Below are 13972 nucleotides of genomic sequence, written 5' to 3'. Positions count from 1 at the left end.
GGCCGCGCGCCTGCCCCGCCCCTTCTCGCGCCACCCGCGCTCTAGCCCTGCCCAGTCTTCTCGCCCTGCACTCCCGCGCGAGTTCGCCGGCGTCTGGAGTCGAAACTGCAGAAGACGAGGCCAGAGGCGGGGCGGCGATCGTCGCGCAGAGGTGACGTAGTGCCGCCGGCGCGGGCGGGTGACGCGACGGGGCCCGTTGTCTGTGTGTGGGGCTAGGGGCCCCGGGGGCGGCGGGGGCTCCCGGCGGGGGGCGGCGGGGGGTCGGGAGGGCCTGGACATGGCGCTGAGGGGCCGCTCCGCGGGAAGATGAATAAGGGCTGGCTGGAGCTGGAGAGCGACCCTGGTGAGGAGGGGACCGGGCAGGCCCGGAGCTGGGGAGGCCGGGTGGGTCCGAGACGCGCCTTTCTGACCACTACCCGCTCCTCTTGTCGCCCCACCCAGGCCTCTTCACCCTCCTGGTGGAAGATTTCGGTAAGAGCCTCTCCTACGCGCCGGAACCAGGCTGTGGGGGCCCACTCATGGGCCATCGCTCCACAGCCAGAGGCTACCCTTCCCGACTTCTTTCCTTACCTGATCGCAGGTGTCAAAGGGGTGCAGGTGGAGGAGATCTATGACCTTCAGAGCAAATGCCAGGGGTGAGTGGCTTGGCACGCGGCGTGGCTTCGGCCGCCCCTTACACCCCGAGGGCTAGGGAGGGACTCGGGAGAGACTGCTCCTCAAGGGAGGTAGTATCAGGGCTCCAAATTGTAAAATCTCGTATAAGGAAGCATCCCTCCTCTTTGGGTGCCTTCCTGATGAAGCTGGTGCTGTGCTTTTGTTTTTCCCAGTTTTCCCTCAGCACTTCCCTTTATGTGGTAACCTCTTCCCCCCAATACAAATTCTAACCATCTCTTGGATTAAATTCATCTGCTTTTTGTGGCCTCCCAGCCAGAAACCCACTTCTCTTGACTCAGGTCACACTGTGCCTTTTGTGCAGCTGTAACTTATTAATGACTGCTTTACTGTGCCCATGTGCCGGTGGTTTTAATCCCCACACAGGGGTCTCATATTGATTGGTTGGTTTGTGGCATCTGACAAGGACTCTCCTGGGTGACCAAGGTCAGGGTCTTGTCTTGGTGGTCCTACAGAATAGAGGTGTGGAGGAACTGCTACAGTGACTAAACGGAGAAGTCTGCTTCTTTCCCTCCAGGAAAGAAGGGACTGATATGGGTGTTCGTTAACTTCCCTGATTGCACTGGGGCCCAGGCCCTGGGCTTCACAAGTGAGAATTAGTGTTTAAATTCCTCATCACATTTATTGTTCTCGCCTTACTTTCTGTTCCTACCCGGTCCTGAGCCATCGTTCCAGCTTTTCTTATCCCAGAACCATAGACTTCATAAGGATACTGGGCGACTCCTGGAACATCACAGCCAGAGGCTGATGCTTGACTCTGCCTGCAGTGGGCTTCTGGGGTGCGAGGGCTCAGGGCCGCTTTGGGCAGCGTTGGGAAGAAGCCAAGGGAGAGGTGGGATCACAGGAAGGGCACCTGAGTGGTAACACAGTGCAAAGGAATAGGGGAGAGGAAAGGGAATGCAGATTGCCTTCCCCCACTTGACTGGTCTAGCTCTGTCCCTTACTTTCCCCAGCCCCGTGTATGGATTCATCTTCCTGTTCAAATGGATCGAAGAGCGCCGATCCCGTCGCAAGGTCTCTACCTTGGTGGATGATACATCTGTGATTGATGATGATATTGTGAATAACATGTTCTTTGCCCACCAGGTCTGCTGGGCTCTGTGTTCTTTCTGGAGGGTGGGATGCTGCCGTTTTCTTCGCTTGGCAAGTGGAAGTGGGGGAAGGCAGAAGGAACTGAGCTCTTATTCACTAAAAAAGGGAGTCTCTTTAGAGGAGGGTGATGTCTGAGTCCATTCTCCATGTCCCCAGACTTCTGATGGGTACTTAGTTGAATGAACAAATGTTGGGTAAAGATGAGGGGAGCTGATGAGGATTGTCCAGACATGACTGTCTCTCTCTGGGTCCCCATTCCTGATGAGTATGGGCTTGGGGTGAGGGATGCTGTGGATGGGTGACTGTTCTTTGTTTCACAGCTGATCCCCAACTCTTGTGCCACTCATGCCCTGCTGAGCGTGCTCCTCAACTGCAGCAATGTGGACCTGGGGCCCACCCTGAGTCGCATGAAGGACTTTACCAAAGGCTTCAGCCCTGAGGTAGGCCACAGTGCCTTGATCCTGACTCAGCTGACTAGGCAGATGTGACCACCAGATCTGCCACTGATAATGCCACCACACGGCATTTGGCACTATGAGGCTTTTTCAAATGATATTTACATTATATTTGACCTGTAAATTAATTGTGTAAGTCAACTTTTTTTTTAAGGCCCAATTGTCAGAAAAGGAGACAGACCTGGGGAAGAGAGGAACATTCCTTAAGTGACACCTTATTAGGACTTTATCAGGCAATGTTGTTGTCCAGTGTCCACTGATTACCATGCAAGGCCAGTACAGCCCATCTTTTGGGGGCTCCAGAGCTCTTTCCTGCCCCCACTAGGCCTTCAGGAGAGGCCACCTGTGCTTCAAGTTCCTGGAATGCCCCCAGGCCTGTTCTCCTGAGCTGTTTCCCACCCGAGGCCCACCTGAAAAGTTGCTCTGATGTGGCCTTATTTTCTTCCCTCTAGAGCAAAGGATATGCGATTGGCAATGCTCCAGAGTTGGCCAAGGCACATAATAGCCATGCCAGGTGTGTGGGAGCTGTGGGAACTGATGGGGGTGGGGGCAAGGAAGGGGGTTGTACCATTCTGGGCACTGACTGTGTCCTTCCCCAGGCCTGAGCCACGCCATCTCCCCGAGAAGCAGAATGGCCTTAGTGCCGTGCGGACCATGGAGGCATTCCACTTTGTCAGCTATGTGCCTATCACAGGCCGGCTTTTTGAGCTGGATGGGCTGAAGGTTTACCCCATTGACCATGGTAGGCACTCTGAGCTGGGGGCCCATTGGATTTCTCTGCTTACCTCCTAAGGAGGTGGGGCTCAGGGTCCTCAAGCGCTTGGGACCCAGTGGTGGGGCGTGGTGGGGCGGGGGTGTCTTGAAGACATGTGGTTCTGGCAGGATGGCACCCTGTACTGCATTGCCCAACTAGCCCCTGATTCTCTGGGTCACCTGCTCTCCATCATCCTTCCAACTCCTGGCCTGCCCGAGCTCAGGGCTTCCTACCTACTGACTCCTTGTCTTGGTTTCCCCAGGGCCTTGGGGGGAGGATGAGGAGTGGACAGACAAGGCCCGGAGGGTCATCATGGAGCGTATCGGCCTCGCCACTGCAGGGTAAGGGCCCTGTGCCTGCCCTACCTTCTGGAGCTGTGCCCCCATTGGGAGGGACACAGAAGAGGGAACCAAGGCAGAGAGAGTCCAGATGGCTTGTGCAAGGCCACGTGATGAATCTGGCAAGATCAGGATTAGATCTTGTGCTCCCAACTCCTTGCCCTATTTCCCACTCAGGCTGCGTGTGGCCTGCTTCAGGATAGCCTGGGGAGGGGCAGGCCTTGGTGGAGCCCTGGGTGGCCCACGTGTGCTGGCTCACTTCCTGACAGGCCCCTCACGCAGCTTGTTGGAAGGCACCAACTCAGGTGCCTGGTGTGCATGGCCAGCTGCTGCCCGCCTGTTGGGGTGGGGCCTGTACCTGTGGCTGCAGGTGTGACTTCAGGGAGCCCTGCCAGGAGATCTGCCTCAACCTGATGGCGGGGCCAGGGTGAGAGCTGCTCTCACGGCCACGGCTGTGACTGCAGGGAGCCCTACCATGACATCCGCTTCAACCTGATGGCGGTGGTGCCCGACCGCAGGATCAAGTATGAGGCCAGGCTGCACGTGCTGAAGGTGAACCGTCAGACAGTACTGGAGGCCCTGCAGCAGGTGGGTACCCCTCCTGCCCAGGCCCTGCCCAGCCCAGCCACCCACTCCTCCCCTCCACTGGGGCGTCTGTGTCTGATTGCCACATTACTCTCTATTGTGGATCTGGGCTTCAATTAACCACTCCTTTCCTTTGCTCCCTTTGTGGGAAAGGTGATGGGACTTGGCGTGGGGAGGGGGAGAATAGCCTCTGAAAGGAGGTTTGGCTGTTTTATTTCCCTTTAAGTGAGTGAGTAGAGCCAAGGCCCTTAGCTGTCCAAGGTAGAAGCTAGGGTCTGCCTTCACTCCTCTGCACCTTGGATTTTGATTTCAGCTGATTAGGGTAACGCAGCCAGAGCTGATTCAGACCCACAAGTCTCAAGAGTCACAGTTGCCTGAAGAGACCAAACCAGTCTGCAGCAAGTCCCCTCTGGCCCTGGAAACAAGCAGGGCCCCAGCGGCCTCTGAGGGCACCCACACAGGTATTGGAGCCTCTCATGGGCCTCAGAGCCACCCCAAGCAGAGCAAGTCTTTTTCTATGGAGGCACTTGGGCAGTGGTTCAGAGGCTCCTGCAGGAGGTCTGAAGCCTGGTGCCTACAGCCCTCTCCCCTCGGAACATGGAGGAAGAGCAGTCCCTCCCTAAACAAAGGCACCTGGAAAGGGCTGCCATTACCACAGTCCCCCAAGCCTTCTCCTTAATGTATATTCCCTTTCTAGCCTCTCTAGAAGTTTTTTTCTTCCTGCCTCCTTTTTTTCATCTCATCCTTTTCCTGCCTCACTGTGGCCCCATGACTTAGAGCTTGCTGACTCTCCACCTATCAGCTGTCTCTGCTGTTCTTCTCTGAGAAGGGAAGGGGAGCAGTGCTGCGCCCCAGGACTGGGGAGACAGTGGGCTGAGGACAGCTTTTCTTGAGGGTCTGGCTGAAAGTCCTGCCCATGCCCCTCGCCCTCTCAGATGGTGCGGAGGAGGTGGCTGGTTCGTGCCCACAAGCCCCGACCCACAGCCCTCCCAGCAAACCCAAGCTGGTGGTGAAGCCTCCAGGGAGCAGCATCAATGGGGTTCCCCCAAACCCCACTCCTATCGTCCAGCGGCTGCCAGCCTTTCTGGACAATCACAACTATGCCAAGTCCCCCATGCAGGTAAGCTGGGAGGATTCCCTCCAGGATTCTTTTGAGAGGTTGCAACAGGCACTTTCCTCAGGTGATTCATTGGTGTTCGCCTTCTGTCGGGGCCTAGGTATCCAGGTTCCTCTATCTGATACTCAGAAGCCCCTATGATGGCAGGGGTTTAGGGAAGCAGAGAGAGCTCCTCTGACTTTAAACTCTGTCTCATGGCTGTGGGGCTAAATGTTTAGGGCATGGGGTTGGATTCAGCTCTATGGGTTGGGTTCTACTGGCAAAAGAAATGCAGGTGTTTCAGGGCACTCTGTTTCTCCTAGAAGCCCTATGTAGGCAGGTAGTGTGGGTGGGCTCTGGAGCACCTGGAGGGATTCAGTGGACTGAACCTGGAGAGCCATGTTGGCTTCCTGGCTGTGGCTGCTGTCTCCAGCCTGGCTCATGGCCGCCCTGGGTCTCTGCCCCAGGAGGAGGAAGACCTGGCAGCAGGTGTGGGCCGCAGCCGAGTTCCAGTCCGCCCACCCCAGCAGTACTCAGACGATGAGGACGACTACGAGGATGACGAGGAGGATGACGTGCAGAACACCAACTCCGCCATCAGGTCAGCCCCAGCTCTGTAAGGCTGGAGGCTGAGTGCTGCAGATCCTATCTTGAATCTTCCAGCCCAGAAAATGCCGTTCAGCAGATAATGCTGAATGCCTGCTGAGTGCAGGGCCCTGGGGAGGCTGATGTGAAGGGGCCGATTCCAGGTCCCAAGAAGTTTTTGGAGGGCTTGGGCGAGGGCTGTGCACATTTAACCAGACATCAAGGCCTTTTGTCTAGGCCTTGAGAGATGGGGTGGGGGATATCTTTGCTGGAAGAACCGGCATTGGCAAAAGGCCAGAAGTGAGACAGCTGGAATAGAGGAGGTGTCCTTTGAGGACACCTGGCTGCAGCTGTCGTAGCTCAGCGTGCCAGGCTTGGCATGGCCAGGTCAGGCTGCTGGAGCTTCAGGGTCAGTCCCTGGAGGCAAAGATGTGTTCAGGTCATTCTGGGCGTTGCTGAACGTGGTCACCTGGCCCATTCCCTTGGCTTACCTTTCCTTGGGCCCCACAGGTATAAGCGAAAGGGGCCGGGGAAACCGGGGCCATTGAGTGGCTCTGGGGATGGGCAGCTGTCGGTGCTGCAGCCGAACACCATCAACGTCTTGGCCGAGAAGCTCAAAGAGTCCCAGAAAGACCTCTCAATTCCTCTGTCCATCAAGACGAGCAGCGGGGCCGGGAGTCCGGCTGTGGCAGTGCCCACGCACTCACAGCCCTCGCCCACCCCCAGCAATGAGAGCACTGACACAGCCTCTGAGATCGGCAGCGCTTTCAATTCGCCACTACGCTCGCCTATCCGCTCCGCCAACCCCACGCGGCCCTCTAGCCCCGTCACCTCCCACATCTCCAAGGTGCTTTTTGGAGAGGATGACAGCCTGCTGCGTGTTGACTGCATACGCTACAATCGTGCTGTACGCGACCTGGGTCCTGTCATCAGCACGGGCCTGCTGCACCTGGCTGAGGACGGTGTGCTGAGTCCCCTGGCACTGACAGGTGGGCCTTGGGCTGGCTCACTGGCCTCCCAGTGGCATACTGAGGAGGGAGGTGGCCAAGTGACCACCACGTGTCCTGCACTCTGATGGGTCTTCTCGTGCCTTCTCTTCCCAGAGAGTGGGAAGGGTTCCTCACCTTCTATCAGACCGAGCCAAGGCAGCCAGGGGTCTGGTAGCCCAGAGGAGAAAGAGGTGGTGGAGGCTGTGGACAGCAGAGAGAAGCCTGGGCTGGTCAGGCCTAGTGAGCCCTTGAGTGGGGAGAAGTACTCACCCAAGGTGAGCCCCTCTGCAGCTTTCTCTTGTAATACTGACAAGGGAAGGGCCTAGGGCACTGCTGCCCAGGTGCTGGGTTCCTAGTTGGAATTTTGGTGTGAAGGGTGGTGGCTGAAGCCAGGTGCCAGGAAGCCTGTCTGGGTCGGGTGGCGGCAGGGGCCTCAATAGGCTCCAGGGACTCTGGCTGCTCGTCCTTGCCTCTAGCTGCCTGCTGGTAGTGGAGCTTTGGTGCTGGCCAGCCCCCCCCACCACGGGTGCAATTGCTGGGTTTTGGCAGGAGCTGCTGGCACTGCTGAAGTGTGTGGAGGCTGAGATTGCAAACTATGAGGCCTGCCTCAAGGAAGAGGTGGAGAAGAGGAAGAAGTTCAAGGTGGGCCCTCTCTCCAGCTGCCTGGTCCTCTGCCCGCCTGTCTTCCCAGAGGTGCGACCTGCTGGGGTCAGCTGGTGGCTGCTCTGGGGAGATGCTGCAGCGTCCTCATGTCCTCACTCTTCTCTCCCACAGATCGACGACCAGAGAAGAACCCACAACTACGATGAGTTCATCTGCACCTTCATCTCCATGCTGGCTCAGGAAGGTGAGGGGTCTCGCTGCTGCACCTTACCTGGCATGCCCCGCTCAGAGCCCTGGCCCTCAGGCCCCCTCCTTCAGGCCTCTGCCGGGGCTTGAGCAGACTGTAGTCTCAGGGGGCGCCGAGAGAGCCTCAGCTTCTGACCGGAGGCCGTGGCCAGTTGAGCGCGTGGCTGCCGGGCATCCAGCCACCCACTCAAGGGCCTGCGCCTCTCCACAGGCATGCTGGCCAACCTGGTGGAGCAGAACATCTCGGTGCGGCGGCGCCAGGGGGTCAGCATTGGCCGACTCCACAAGCAGCGGAAGCCTGACCGGCGGAAACGCTCACGCCCCTACAAGGCCAAGCGCCAGTGAGGACTGCTGGCCCTGACCCTGCCGCTCACTCTTGCCACACAGCCCTCACCAGGGCCCTCCCCTGGCCCACTCCCCCTCTTCCCAGTATTACCGAATAGTTCCAGTCAGAGAGCCCAGACCCTGGGAATAGGAGCCAGGCCAGGATTCTCTGCACGGTGCCCTAGTGCCTGCCAGGGCAGGGCTGCCCCGTCATGCTCTGGAAGCAGGAGCTGGGGCACAGGGAGGTGCTGCAGCTTCCTCCACAGCCGGCTGTGGAGTGGCAGGACCTGGCCTTTCTGCCTGGGCAGCAGAATATATATTTTACCTACAGAGACTTCTATTTTTCTGGGCTCTAACCCATCTTGCCACCACTGTGTTGACATAGTCAGCTTCCTGACTCTGAGTTCTCTCCTAACAGCTGTCATCCTGGAGGGCCAGGGTCACTCCTGCAGGGTCACAGCTGGGGGCCCTGCTGCTCTGGCCCCAGTTGTCCCTGTTGCGAGGAAGCCAGGTCTGCTCTTCATTCCTCCTGGGAGAGCTCCAAACTCAGGGACCTGGCTGCTGGGCTAGACTGGGAGTGGGGTGTTCCAGCAGGGGTGGGGTGAGCAGCCTGCTTGGGTCCCATGGCCTGAGCAGAGAGAAGTGTTTGAGCTGTTTGGTGGCCTGGCTTTGGCCAGGCTTGGTAAGACTGCTCTCTGTGGCAAGGCCCTAGGCTCTTTGTCTTCAGTGTTGTGGCCCTGGCAAGGGGCCTGCCTTGGGCTCCTGGGCTCAGAGGAGCCTCTGCCCACCCCTCAGTATTACCACGTCTCCCTCTTAGAGACAGCAGAGACAGGGCTGCTTGCAGGAAGCTGGCACCACTCAGCTCTCCCTGCCATGCCAGCTTTCTCAGCTTCTGCAAGGCACTCAGGGTGGGGGACAATAGGACCAAGACAACCAGTTGGAGCCCCATGTTCCCAGAGGGCCTGATGTCAAGGGCTAATGGGCCCAGCACTGCCTCTGGAGCTCAGGCCCCAAACATAGCCCCATGGCCTCTGCCAGGTGGCTTTGAAGGTGATCCAGGCGGGCCCCTTATGTGTACATAGTGACCGGGGTGGGGGGCAGCTGGCAGGCATGGCAGCTGCCTCTCTGCGCTAAGCATAGCCCGACCCCTCTGGCCCCTGTAAATATTGGACTAATGAATGAATAAAACTCTCCTAAAAAATGAGCCCTCCTGTGCTTGCTGGCCTGAGGTTTGTAGGCCAGGGCTGTGGTGGGAGTGAGGACCTAACCAGACCTGGGCCCAGGGCCCTGTGTGTGACCAAAGAGGTAAGGGGAGCTCATTCTCGGGCATTCAGCCTTCTGGGGCAGAGGTTCTTGGGACCCTAGGCCTGGGACTTAGGGTCTGAACTGAGGAGGGGCTTTGGGTGGGCTGTGGAACCAGAGGAGTTGTGTGCAAGGTGTACTGTGGGAGGAGAGGGCCATGGCTTTCACCAGATCTGACAGCTTTGCAACCTGGAGAGGTGTTGGGACTCAGTGGAGGTGGTGCCTCTGTCTCTAGTCCTGCCTGGTGCGCAGTCCCTGGAGGGGCCCTGGGACCTTGCAAGGCTCACCTCTCTTCCCTTGTTGCAGGTCAAAACTGCCAACTGTGCCACTCTTCCCCCTGCTAAACACATTTTCTCTTGAGGCCACTGTAGCCTCTCACCCCCACGATTTCCCTGGCAGTGGGTTCTACAGAGGGGGCCTGGTGTAAGCAGCTAAGGCTCAGCTGGACTGCTTAGGAAATGCAACTTTAATGGCCCCAGCCCTTCTGTCTGGGTCTAGTAGTCCAGGGCACAGATGAGGGCCACACCACGCTTTACCCAGTGTCGCTGGGGCTGGTCGGTGGGGATCTCCACAGCAATGACGTAGTTTGTGGAGTGGCCTGTGGTTGATAGTGTTCCTAGAGCAGGCAAGAAGGGGGAAGGTTAAGTTGTCTGCTTCAACTAGGGCAGAAACAGGGTATAAAGAAAGGCAGTGGACTTGGCAGACTGAGCTTGGAACAAGGAAGGGGACCTGACCCAAGAGGAAGCCCGTCTGGGGAGTGTGGCCAAGGCTCAGGCCTGCCCTCAGTTACTGCACTGATGATTGAGGATGGGAATGGGAGAGTTGATGCCCCTGCTCATTCCCTGTGGACCCAGCCCAGGCCCACCCCACCTCTCCAGGCCTCGGTTACCCCCTCTGAACCTCCATGGGCAGGCTGGGGCTCCCAGGACCCAAGGTGGGTCTGCTAAGGGAGGCAAGAGGATGGTGAGCTCAGGGGCCACTCCCCACAGACTGGGCCCAGCCCCTGGGCATCACCTTGCCTACTACTGGCCCAGCTCTGTCCTGGCCTAGTCAGTCTCAGGAGTGCTGACTGACCTCTGTCAGCCATCCTGTTCAGCTAACCTGGGTCAGCCTAACTGGCCCAACCCTGGGCCCCCACCTGTGGTGTAGGCTCCCCGCCCTGGGCCCCATACCAGCACGGGTCAGTGTCTTGTAGATGGGGCACAGGTAGAAGTCCTGGTTCTGGACCTTGCGGTTGGGTGTTGGCAGGAGCCAGATAACGGCCATCTCTGTGTATAGCTCCTTGGGCCGAGACTCAGCCAGCTGGAAAGCCAGAGGGTCCCATCGGGCACCTTCCAGGAACAGTCCATGGATGAAGCACCCCTCTTTGGGTCTTGTCTTGAGCTCTGATACCGACTGGTGCATCACCTGTGGTGGGCACACAGATGCCCCCTCACATATAAACACCCAGAATCTGGGTTAGGATTTGGGTCAGGAGGCACAGCTGCCTCCTGAGGGCTCTGCCTACCTCCCCCCTTCACCTGCTGTTTCATCTGGTAGCCTACAGTCTGTGCTCTGCCCCTAGGGATTTCCCTGGGGCTTACGGTCTCTTCTATCCTGGCTCTCCCTGTCCCCCAACCCCCTCTCGGGGGTCCCCTGATTCTGCCAGCCAGCTGTGGCCTCCGTGTTCCTCCTGCCTGGGCCACACCCCAGCCTGTCACCTGACCTGGCCCTGGCTGAGTCCAGACCTTGAAATCGAAGGAGATGGTGTCAATGGAGATGATAGACTTGCGGGCATAGTTTTGCAGGGTGCCTGTCAGGAAAGCCTGGGGGAAGAAGAAGCCGCTGATCCAGAAGACGGCTGGGATGCCCTTGGAGATCCAGGTCTGCAGGAAGTCCAGGCGCTGCAGCAGGTCCATGACCCATGAGGACAGCGGCTTGAGTGATGGGTAGGCCTTGGCATTCCAGAGCTCTGGCACAGTGTTGTTGTATAGGCTGGCAGCCATCAGCTCCAGCTGCAAGGACATCACCACCAGCCCCTTGAGTGCCGTGAGCAGGTCTCTCAGCGTCTGTGTGATCACTTGCAGCAGCCGGTTGTACCTGTGGAGCCAGTGGTAAGGAGGAAGGCAGTGGTCTGGGGCCGTGTGGCCATATCCGCACTCCCCAGTTGTAGGCCATAGACAAAAAAACAATGGCAGAATATAGGGGCTAAGAGCATAGAGGGGGGTCGAGTGGCCTGAGTACCAATTCCAGCTCTGGCTGTTAGTAAATGTATGACCTTAGACAAGTCATGTAACCTTTTTGGGCCTTGGTTTGCTCATCTGTAAAATGGAATAAAAATGTGGCTGAGTTAGAGAATGGGTTTATAGCACTTGGTGTAGCTTTTGCTGTCATTTCTCTACAGCCCAGTGGCCTGCTGACTCAGGGCTGGGGGTGGCAGGGGATTACCGGGTGACCTCCTGTACTAGCACCGTGTTCATTGACTCCTCATACAGCACAGGGTACTTGGTCATCACCCGCTGCAAGCTGATGGGCTCAGGCATCTTGAGCAGAATGTTCTGGGCCACATCCTCCACTATCTGTGGGTGCAAAGAATTCTACATGCGCAGAGTTCCTTCCCACAGGGGAACAGGCATGATGGTGGATAGGAGACTGGTCCTGCCCAACCACTGGGCCCTTTCCCCTGCTGCCACTAACCTCCTCCCGGCACTGGCCACCTGCAGAGGATGATTTGGGTTGCAGCTGGACGATGGTGCCAAGCAGGGTGTAGGTCTCATTCTGGGCACTGGTGATATTGGCATTGTCATGCAGGCCAAAGATCTCAGGCATGTCGTTGAGTGGAAGGCTCTTGATGTAGGAGAGGTAGCCCTGGAGGGTAGGAGGGCTGCGACTGAAGCCCCTGCCCTGCTCTACCTCCAGCCTGCGGGACAGCCCTCCAATTGAGCACATCCCCTACTCGTCACCCCTGGTTGCAAGCTTTACGCATCTCCCTCTTACCCTTGGGACTCCATGGCCTCTGCTCCCTCCTAGCCCACTTCTCCCTGCTGCCTAGCTCCCTGCTTCTTCATTCAGCTGCTCAAACCTGTCACAGCCCCTCCTGCCACAGACCCTTTACACTGCTGACCCACACTCTGGGGTGCTCCACCAGCGCCTGCCTGCTCCTCACACATCTTAGCTGAAGCATCATTTCCTCAGTGAGCCCTCCCTGACTGTGGTCTGGGCTGCTTCCCGCCTCACTGCCTCACTTGGCAGCCTCAGAGGAGCCGCCCGCCCCCTCCCAGCCTCACTAAGTCCTCTCGGGCAGGGGCTGAGAGGCGGGAGTTGTCGTTTGCCCACAGAACCTGAGCTCCAGGGCTATCTTTGTGGGATGGATCAATCAATGAAAAGGAGCTACTGGCCGGTAGGGGCCAAGTCTCCCAGCACCCAGGTGTTCACGGCACCCCAGGACCCCAGCCTGGCAGGCCGCCTGAAGCACGGCCCCGGTGTGTGCTCACGTTGAGGTCGTAGGTGGGTTGGATCTGGTGGTAGACGCCCGAGGCACTGTAGCTGTGCTCGGGGAAGAGCACGGCGGGGCTGTAGAAGTCCTCCAGGATGTTCATGACGCAGCGGCGGTCCCAGTCGTCAGTGACGCGGCCCCCGTAGTTGATCTCCCCTGCCGTGTACTTGAGGACCTACGGGGTGGGTAGGTCAGGCCCCCACAGGCACCCAGCTCCCCACCCTCAGCCCATCCCCAGCCCACCTTGTAGGGGATGTGGTCATACTCGTCCAGGAACATCTTGAGCTGGCTGACGCAGATGCGCAGGTCCCCGTCCGTGAACTCATAGGGGATGTTGAAGCCCAGGGGCCCAAACTTACGACGCTCCAGGGCATTCCCATGGAACAAACACAGAGACAGCAGCAAGGACTTGAACTCCATCACCTGTCGGAGGTGGGGGTGGGGCGGAGGGGCGTGAAGGGTGGGGATGGAGATGGGGCAGGTTGGGGGTGCCAAGTGTGTCTCACCTTGTGACAGGAGTTGAGGAAGTCATCGCTGAGGCTGCTGTAAGACTTGAGCAGGTTGGCCTTGACCCCGCGTGGCGGCTCAATGGTCATCTTGGAGCCGTTCTGTAGGATGGACACTGGGAACTTGTTGCTGGGCAGGCTGGTGAGCCACAGGCGGAAGTCCCGGTGCACCTGGTGGCCACGCTCCACGTGAGCATTGAGACCCGTACCTGGTGGCTGCCCCAACACCAGGCTCCCTCCTACCCAAGGACCCTGGGCCACCCTCAGCCTGACTCCACCCCTGGGTTGGGCTGGGCCAGACCAGGCTGCACGGACCACTGGTAAAGAACATGGGCTTCGGCAAGTCCCAGGGTCACCCGTCTGTGCTGGGTGGCCTTGGGCGAGTCACTGGTAGCAGTAACTTGAGGGGGCCACTGGGAAGATTACTCTAGTTGATATGTGTTACATATGTCACTTCCTGAGCGCCGTGTGCCGGTGGCTTGGCTGAGTGCTCTGTGGGACGATCTCATTTAGCCTTATCAGTCCTGGATGGATGTACTGTATTCCCTTGGTGTACCTTGTCGGGATTGATGTGCTCAATGAGGCGCTCCAGGACTGGCATCCAGCTCGGTGCCAGGTGGCAGTTCTGAAAGAAGACCCACTTGCCCCTCTCTATGGAGCTGCGCATCATGGCTTCCGCCCGAGGGCCCTGTGGGGACAGGAGTGCTGAGTGGTGGGGGACCAGCTGGCCCAGCCCACCAGCTCCCTTCTCCCCCACCCCCTTGCCCTTACCTGGCCCTGGCCCAGGGAGATGGCAGAGAGCTTCTTGGAGAACTTCATTTCTTCGGCAAACTTGTAGAGGTCGGCAGCCGGGTCAGTGCCAGGTGATAGCACGAAGATGAGGGGCGTGGTGGAGTTGGAGTCTTTGAACACCAATGACAGGTTGGCTGTCTGCAGGGCAGGGAGAGATG

At 58.4% G+C, this 13972-nt stretch overlaps 2 protein-coding genes across 3 annotated transcripts in view; one reads left to right on the top strand and one right to left on the bottom strand.

Moving 5' to 3' along the window:
* Window positions 1–239: 239 nt before the first annotated feature.
* BAP1 (BRCA1 associated protein 1) lies at window positions 240–8346 on the top strand. Of its 2 annotated transcripts, XM_059939820.1 has the most exons (17): window positions 240–343; window positions 442–471; window positions 581–635; window positions 1626–1758; window positions 2085–2204; window positions 2672–2733; window positions 2819–2961; window positions 3236–3314; window positions 3776–3899; window positions 4210–4357; window positions 4832–5016; window positions 5460–5593; window positions 6088–6566; window positions 6681–6841; window positions 7116–7208; window positions 7341–7413; window positions 7627–8346. In XM_059939820.1, the coding sequence occupies exons 1-17, from the start codon at window positions 307–309 to the stop codon at window positions 7758–7760; spliced, it is 2190 nt and encodes a 729-aa protein (XP_059795803.1). In that variant the 5' UTR covers window positions 240–306; the 3' UTR covers window positions 7761–8346. The 2 variants fall into 2 exon arrangements, with proteins under 2 accessions (XP_059795803.1, XP_059795804.1); XM_059939821.1 differs by lacking the exons at window positions 240–343; window positions 442–471; window positions 1626–1758.
* A 1143-nt stretch (window positions 8347–9489) lies between these two features.
* DNAH1 (dynein axonemal heavy chain 1) overlaps window positions 9490–13972 on the bottom strand; it is an 85027-nt gene continuing 80544 nt past the window's right edge. Inside the window, exons 69-78 of the mRNA XM_059939830.1 lie at window positions 13794–13952; window positions 13579–13710; window positions 13023–13193; window positions 12760–12939; window positions 12515–12691; window positions 11718–11888; window positions 11469–11599; window positions 10769–11120; window positions 10214–10448; window positions 9490–9657 (exon numbers count right to left, since the gene is read on the bottom strand). Coding sequence (XP_059795813.1) covers window positions 9536–9657; window positions 10214–10448; window positions 10769–11120; window positions 11469–11599; window positions 11718–11888; window positions 12515–12691; window positions 12760–12939; window positions 13023–13193; window positions 13579–13710; window positions 13794–13952 — 1830 coding nt within the window. The 3' untranslated portion in view covers window positions 9490–9535. The remainder of the gene's footprint in view (window positions 9658–10213; window positions 10449–10768; window positions 11121–11468; window positions 11600–11717; window positions 11889–12514; window positions 12692–12759; window positions 12940–13022; window positions 13194–13578; window positions 13711–13793; window positions 13953–13972) is intronic.

Source organism: Balaenoptera ricei, chromosome 11 (assembly GCF_028023285.1).
Source record: "Balaenoptera ricei isolate mBalRic1 chromosome 11, mBalRic1.hap2, whole genome shotgun sequence".
In the NCBI taxonomy this organism is placed as follows: Eukaryota; Metazoa; Chordata; class Mammalia; order Artiodactyla; family Balaenopteridae; genus Balaenoptera; species Balaenoptera ricei.
This window is presented reverse-complemented; position numbering and strand designations above follow the sequence as displayed.

Excerpts from the sequence above, each read along its gene's own strand:
- BAP1 (XM_059939820.1), top strand. The coding sequence starts at position 307 with ATGAATAAGGGCTGGCTGGAGCTGGAGAGCGACCCTG. Across the intron at positions 344-441 it reads GGAGCTGGAGAGCGACCCTG|GCCTCTTCACCCTCCTGGTG; the intron begins GTGAGGAGGGGA and ends CGCCCCACCCAG. Across the intron at positions 636-1,625 it reads CTTCAGAGCAAATGCCAGGG|CCCCGTGTATGGATTCATCT; the intron begins GTGAGTGGCTTG and ends TACTTTCCCCAG.